This window comes from Malurus melanocephalus, unplaced genomic scaffold (genome assembly GCF_030028575.1).
Source record: "Malurus melanocephalus ecotype Western Australia unplaced genomic scaffold, MMel_1.1 scaffold_143, whole genome shotgun sequence".
NCBI classification, from domain to species: Eukaryota; Metazoa; Chordata; class Aves; order Passeriformes; family Maluridae; genus Malurus; species Malurus melanocephalus.
In genome coordinates, this window is record NW_026623375.1 from 838,299 (window position 1) to 846,046 (window position 7,748).

General features: G+C 54.2%; 1 protein-coding gene across 2 annotated transcripts in view; it reads right to left on the reverse strand.

The window, feature by feature from the left end:
• The window catches only part of PRKCB (protein kinase C beta), a 92,946-nt gene that overhangs the window by 22,297 nt on the left and 62,901 nt on the right, over positions 1-7,748 (reverse strand). For both annotated transcript variants that reach the window (XM_057371213.1, XM_057371212.1), the window contains exons 9-10: positions 6,985-7,131; positions 1,889-2,062 (exon numbers count right to left, since the gene is read on the reverse strand). In XM_057371213.1, the coding sequence (XP_057227196.1) occupies positions 1,889-2,062; positions 6,985-7,131 (321 nt within the window). The remainder of the gene's footprint in view (positions 1-1,888; positions 2,063-6,984; positions 7,132-7,748) is intronic.

Sequence of the window (7,748 nt, forward strand, 5' to 3'; positions counted from 1 at the left end):
GCTGAGCTTTCCTCATTTGGGTGGGGAAGGGAACGCTGGTGCTTGGGGGAAAGAAAAGCCATGACTAAAGCAGGCAGATGGCTGGGCTGCCCACAGGCTGCAGGCAGGGACGGGCACGGAACGCTGGCCTGGCTCCTGCCGGTGGCAGCAAGGACGGCGTCTGTCCAAGGCTGGAGCATCCAAACTCGCTGAGCAGCAGCACAGCACGGAGATGGAACCCCCCTGCGGAGCCTGGCAGGGAGCTGGTGACATCCCTGCTGCCCTGGGCAGCCAAGGTGACACTGCTGGGGCTGCTGTCAGTGCCCTTCTAACAAAATGCTCCATCCCCTGCCCGGTCCATCTGAGCAGAGCCAGGACAGCAGCCATGCTCCCGTCTGCCCCTTGTTAGATACTGGGGAGAAATCCTTCCCTGGGAGGGTGGGGAGGCCCTGGCACAGGGTGCCCAGAGAAGCTGTGGCTGCCCCTGGATCCCTGGGAGTGTCCAAGGCCAGGCTGAACAGGGCTTGGAGCAMSMTGGGATAGTGGAAGSTGWYCCTGCCCRTGGATGATCTTCAGGGTCCCTTCTAACCCAATCCATTCCACATTCTGTGATTTATCATCTCAGGGGGGCTGTGCCCTTCACTGCTGTCAACCAGAGGTCACAGCAAAGGCACGGCTCACCTGGGGACACCCAGGGACCCCCAGCTCACCCCTCTCCCAGAGCCCAGGCTCTGACCTGGCACCTTTCAGAGCACCTCCGATCCCCCAGGACAGGCACCTCACACCCTCCAGCCCCAGGCAGGAGCTCTCTCCTTGCTCATCTTCCCTTTTTCTTTAAAACGCAGATTTAGGGCTTTTCTSTCTCCCGAAGCCGCTGAGCCAACAGCCCCGGTGGAGAATTGTGCTCTGGACTGCGCTCCCAGAAATCAAAGTGCTTTGTGCCAGCGTTTGATAATACACCCTGCTATACATTTTGATTACATTACAAATACGATTACTATTAAGCTACTATAGGTCTGCCAGGAATAATCTCGCGCTGACTCACTTCAGATGCCAGGGAGATGCTGTGTGAAATAGCTGCTCCTGCCACATTCTGATTGCTGTGCTGCAAAGCCGGGCCGCAGGCTTTAAATACACTCAATGTGTTTGGTAAATGAAATTTCTGGGATAATATTAAAATGTAATCCTCCTGGAAAGTATTGTCATCGTTCTAAAGGACTCTGCTGATTCCCTCTGCCAGCTMCCACTGACGGGCACCTGGACATTCTCATTCACAGGCTGCTCCAGGGCAGGGCAGGGACCACATTAAAGGTCCCCTGTCCCCCTCTCCACTCCTGAATCGCACAAACCCAATCCCACACCCATGGAAAACTGGATTTCCTGCAGTTTGGATTAGGTTYCTCCCTTTGCTCAGGGCTTTGATCGGAGGAATGAGTCCTGGGGAAAAGAGCAGCACTTTGCTATGGAACCATAAGGGATGCTGTGGGCTGGGGGCACCTGAGGGGCTGGGAAATCACCTCTGATGCCACCAACAGCCCCCTGATGAGCACATCTCAGGGTGCAGCTAGTGCACATCACATTTTCATGTCACACCCCCACATTTTGGTCCTGGAGGCRCTTTTGCCAGTGAACTGGAGAAGGTGTGAGGCTGCCAAGGCAGAGAATACACAATCGCTTTGGCAAGCACAGYGATGTACAGAGAACACAGAATCCTGGAATGGTTTGGGCTGGAATGGACCTYAAAACTYATCCAGTGCCACCCCCTGTCATGAGCAGGGACAYCTTCCACTATYCCAGGCCCATCCAACCCAGCCTTGGACACGATTCCAATCCATTGTGCAAAGTGTCAGGCTCCCAGTGCTCAGTGCCCAAGCCCTGGGTGGGGACAAGCTGTGGCAGCAGCTCTTACCATGGTCTGGAAGCAGGAGTGGAGCTGGGTCAGGAAGGGAGGCTTCCCAGAGAGAGCCAGGACACGCTTTTCCACCATGGTGCACTCCACGTCATCGTCCTGGATAACRACGTCCTTCTTCAGGATCTTCACAGCGTAGAGCTCGTCCGTGCCCTTCCTCTCCGCCAGCATCACCTGCCCGAGGGAGAGGACACGTGTGGGATCAGGGCAAACGTGGATTTACAATGCCCTGAGCTGAAATAGTTACAGCTAATGGCTCGTTATCCCAAGGCTCCCCTCAGTGCCCTGAGAAAAGCTGCAGGGGCCAAACTGCACAAAGCTGCCAGGGGGATTCCCAAAAGCATTTAGGRAAACCAAATCTAAAGAGTAACACATCTCCTCCCTCACTGCCTCCTTGCCTCGAGGAGCACAGCCCAAGTATTTGATGATATCTGAGCCCAGCTCACCCTCCAGCACCCCTCACCCCTGAGTCAGGGCCTGTCTTGGCACTCTCAGAGCATCACCAGCATCAGGGGGGTGTCAAGAGGCTGAACACAGAATCCATCTAATTACAAGCTGGTAAAYATTTGAAGTGGGAAAGAGTTAGTCTATAGTGAATAGTAAGAAAAACCCGTGGTGATTTTCTCTGCCTCACCCCCTCCCTCTCCAACAGCGAGCAAACCCCACCACGTGCTGCTTCATCACCCAGCCAAGGCCCCTCTCAGCCAGAAGAACCCACCCAACCTCCCATTTCCAACCAGTCCCACCCATCTGCGGGTTTATTTATTGCAGTAAATAGGATTCACTGCTTCTGCTGGTGCAAATCCCTCGGGTTAATCCCACCAGCCCAGCAAGGGTCCCCTGCCCAACCCACCACGCTACATCAGCCTAAGCTGCTCCTTGGGCTGCTGGCAAATAAACCGACTCTGAAACCCCACTTTGCTTCCATCWCCCCTCTCACGCTCTCTCATCAGCTTAGATTGGAGCGCTGGGTGGAAACGAATTGCTTTTCATTTGAAGGAGTCGGCAGAAATCCTCCAGTCACATCAGGAACGGCAGCTCGGAGGTTTTGGAAATAAATTATGTGAAGTCAACATCGATAGGGTGGAACTGAAATGTGCTTCGGGCTGGGGCAGACGGGCAGAGGATGCATGAGTGGTCTCAGGGTGACTTTAGAGACACCAAGGAGAGCAGAATTAACCCTCTTGTGTTCCACAGGCTGCCCGGGGAAGCAGGGGAGACCCCACCCCTGGAGGGACATAACAGATGTGTAGRTGYGGCACTTGGGGACAGCAGTTAACGGTGGCAGTGCTGGGGTGGGACTCGRTGGTYTCACAGGGCTTTTCCAGCCTCAGTGATKCTGTGAGTGCATTCTGTGACACAGCCCGAGGAGAGGGGACAATGAGACAGGGACACAGCCTGAGAAGCGAGGTCTGTGAGTGCAAATCCCTGAGAACAGGGAACAGCACTTTGTGAGCAGTGCTTGGCCACAGCCCGGGGGAGCCCGGCTGTCCTTGACAAGCTGCTTGTCAGGATTAGCTGGGAAYGGCACCGGGGCTCCTCAGTGCTCTGGAKACAGCGCTGACATTCCCRTTTCCATCACYGGGCTGGGACTGCAGTGGCCACACRCCGGCTCATCCTGCGGCAGGGCTGAGCCCTGGGCTGAGCGTGTGTCAGGGACTTGGGGATGGGGTTTATTCACATGGGGAACCCAGAGCAGCTCGTTGTGCTGCTGGGATGGAACCCAGAAAGGCACAGCCATGGCTGCCCCATCCCTGGAAATGTCCGAGGCCAGGCTGGACAGGGCTTGGAGTACCCTGGGATAGGGGAAAGTGTCCTGGTACTGGCTGATCTTTAAGGTCCCTTCCTACCCAAGCCATTCCCTGTGCCTCAGGCAGCGTCTGCACCTCTGCCCTCCCCTGTGGCTTTGCCCAAACTGAACTGTTTTGGTTCATTGCCTCCATTTATCACCATTTTACACAAGTTGAGCTTTACAAGGCACCACRCGCAGGTGCTAAAACGAGAGCTAATTTTTAGGTGATAAAAGCAGAAGAGCTTTGGCTGCTCAAAACTGGTGGAAAAGAAGAAGTAACCAACTCCAGGAACATATTTTGAGGGAAAAATAAACCCGTTACCTGAGTGTAAGAGCATTATATATGATATCGGTCATACACAGCCCTGCCTTGCCATCCACAACCCTTTCAGAAAAAGTGAACTAAAGCAGGGAGCCTCTGAGCCTGGCATCTGCTTCTGCCCCGAAGGGACCTCGCTGGGGACRTGGCTCCCAACCCCTCTGCAGTGCGAGGCAGAGCTTGGCTGGGGTACCACCGCAAATGCAAAAAACTGCTCGAGGCCATCCATGGCTGTGAATGGTTCATGAAGCAGCTYCCCAGTGCCACGGCAACCCCGAGCACAGCTGAGCCAGCCCTGCTCCCTGACATGTGAAAGGCAAAAGGACTTTCCAGCTGCTGAGAATCAGGGAATGGCAGGGTGTGAAGGGTAGCCCAGAGGGGCAGGCTGGAAACCAACACTATTGCATTCCTGAGGTACATTTGTGTTGTATTCCCCTCTCCTGAATCACAGAATCCCAGAATCCCCAAGGTTGGAAAAGACCTCCAAGATCACTGAGTCCAAGCTGCGCCTGCTCCCCACCTTGTCCCCAACCCAGAGCACTGAGTGCCATGTCCAGTCGTTCCCTGGATCCAGTTGTTCCCTGGACACCTTCAGGGATGGGGACTCCACCCCTCCCTGGGCAGCTCCTGCCTGACCTCCCTTGCCTGGAAGAAATTCTTCCTGATGTCCTGATGTTTGAAGGTGTTCAATGACCAAAGACCCAAACAGAAGAAATCCCCAGCACAGTCCAGAGCCCAGGGTGTGTGTGGGTAACAGAGGGACCCAGCCTGGCCCCTGCCCTGCCCTCCTGGCCCGTTTCACAGAGAGGAGAGCAGAGCRTTGCACAGCTTGAAGGTTATCACTGCATTGGAATCCACAAGTGCAGCGGCCAAAGGCTCCACCCTGCCCAGCAAAACAACACAAACCCCCGAAAAGCCTGACAGCTCGAGAGCACGACAGATTGATTAGCTGCAAAAATATGAGCAAGCCACCTAATTTCAGTTTCCTCTATTTATAATACAGCAAAGCAAACCCAGGGTGGGCTGTGCCAAGCGCTGCCTCCCTCCACAGGAGCRTCTCTCTGCCCGTGCCAGCCCCGCGGAGCTGCCACCTTGCACAGTCCCAGAGAGGCCACCAAGACCCTGGAGCACCAGGGGCACCTCTATCCCGGGGCTGAACATGTTGAGCCAGGACTACGTGCTCCCAAACCCTTATTTTCCAAACCAGATCCATTTTCCACCCCCTAAACCCTGCTGCTTGGCTCGGGGGACCTCCATCTGCCAGCGCACTCGCTGGGAAGCAGATTGCATCTTTTTTAACTTTTTATTGGTGCAGAAAAAAGAGCTGATATTTAACTTGATTTATTCTTGTAATATAGAGTATTTGTTTGGGAATGCTCCAGCTTAAGAACTGGAGATATTCTGAACACAGAGAAAGGAAGTTTGTCAAACTCCACCGAGGACAATGTGTTTGTACTCCTGACCCCGGACAGCCGAGTGTGGAGAGAGGAAAAGAGTGAGCAGTAAATCTGAGGTCCTGATGCCAAAGGGTTAATAGAGACAGACAGAGGCTCACTAAAACAGTGTGATTGCAGTCCAAGAGATCTCCCAGCCAGCCAGCAGGGACTGGAAGGAGGGAGGCTGGCAGCAGGCAGCCAGGCACAGGAGCAGGTGCCAGCCCTGGGGAGGGAAGGACGCGGTGCCAGCCTTGGAGACGGATGGCAATGCTGTGGACACAAGCAGCTGCTGGGCACACCAAGGGCTGGGGAGCTGTGGGGAGCCAGGCTGCTCTCCCTGCTCCTTCCGAGCAGCTGGCACCTCTGTGGGTGCACAGGAAGCGGGTACAAGGCCGTRCCACCTGGGTGTCCCCGTGCCAGGATGCCGGGGCAGCAGGGATGCCTGGGGAAGTGCAGGCACACGTGAGGGTGAGGCTGCATCCACCCGGAGAAACCAACGTGCTGTTTTAATTAGCGCTAATTAGCATATTTATAACATTCTGTTCCAGGGAACAGTTTCTGTCACACATTCCCTTATATAAGCCAGAGCCGACCGAGGAGTTTGCTAATGTTTCTCAAATTTAAGGGATGAAGGCGGCGGGGGACACGGCACAACCACAGAGTCTCCAGATGCCAGGCACAGGGTTTGAAAGGGATGAGGAGCAGGGAGGGAGGGAACAGGGGACATTTCKGTGTGAGAGCAGCACGGGCATGAGGCACGGGGCTTTCCTGCTCGCTGGGATGCCAATCCACAGCAAAGGGGTACAACACTGAGTTCCAGGGCTGATGTTCCCTGTGCTGGGGACCAGCAGCGCCTCCTCATTCCCTTTCTCATCAGCACCTCCCCATTCCCTGTCTATCACAAATGTTTCCATGGATCTCTGAGCTATCTCTGGAAGCAAAGCAAACACCTGTAGAGAAGCTGGGACCTCCCAAAGCTCCAATGCCAGCAGAAGGCTGGGGAGCATCCCTGCACACCCTCCTCATTGCCTGCCCAAGGAATGGGCCTGCAGGCACAGCAATACTCCCTGCAATTAAGGCAATTCACTAATGAGAGCAGGGTTAGGCCAGCCATCACACCAGCAAACACTGCACCCACCTCCTGCAGAGCCCCAGCAGCCCCTGGAGCACTGGGATCCCGAATGGAAATCATGAGAGTTGGCAAGAGCCCAAGAAAAAAAGGAAGGCTCCAAGTCACATAATTACCAGAAGAATGAAATTCTGTTACCGCTCACAACTGGTCTGGGAAGTTAATTAAAATGTTCCCATATATTTGCAATTATTAAAGAAGAAAAAAAAAAAAAACCTGAGCAAATAAAAGAGAGCTTTAAAGACACAACTCATGCCCCACTTCCCAAAAGGATGGATTTTGTGATGGTCTCATTAGATGTCTCTGGTGTTCCCTGCTGTGACACCAGTGCTCCCAGTCACAGCAAGGACAGGTCACACTGGAGCAGCCACAAGAAATGTGTCCAATCCATATACAGCCTCAGCTCACTTGGTACCTCACCTTCCCAAAGCTTCCTTTTCCCAGCACCATCAGGAAGTTGAAATCCGAAAGCTTCATCCGATCCCGGCTGCCGTTGTTGTCGAATTTGGAAATGGCATTTCTTGTCTTCTCATCCGCAGCCTTGGACCCGGCTCCGATCTTGGCTCTCTGCAAAGGTGGAGACAGGGCGGGGAGGAAGAGAAAACATCACTGAGAGCAGCAGGGAGAACGGGCATTGTAAACGCGTGTGTCCTCCTGAAACCACACCTCAACTGCTCTTTCCCAGCTCAGAAGCCACCCTGAGCCTTTTCCATCACCGTGACAGGGACAGCACCAAGAGAGGCACTGCAGGAGTCACCAGCCCGGGCACTGCTCAGCTGGTCCCCAGTTAACCCCTGCCAGAGCAACTGGGAATCACCTCTGCCCGTGGTCACCCCTCTTTCTGTGCCAGCAGGACACAGCAGCCTGCMACACTGCCCTACACCATGTCCAGGGCACAAAAGCATGGGAAAGAGGCCTAAATAAGATTGTTTTGGGCAAAAAGAAAAGCTTTTGTCTCTTGTTGCACCAGAAAAGGAGAGGTGAATGTAAATCTGTTAAGGTAAATCATGGGACTTTTCATCCAGCTCCACATGCATTACTGCCCTTATGGGTCCCTTCCATTTGAGATATTCTGTGATTGTGTCTGGTGCCAGAAGGAATCGCAGCCCTGTGCTGGCTCAGGCTGAATATGGGAAGCCACAAATCCATTTGGATCAGTCCAGAACAGACAGCCCCCCAAACAG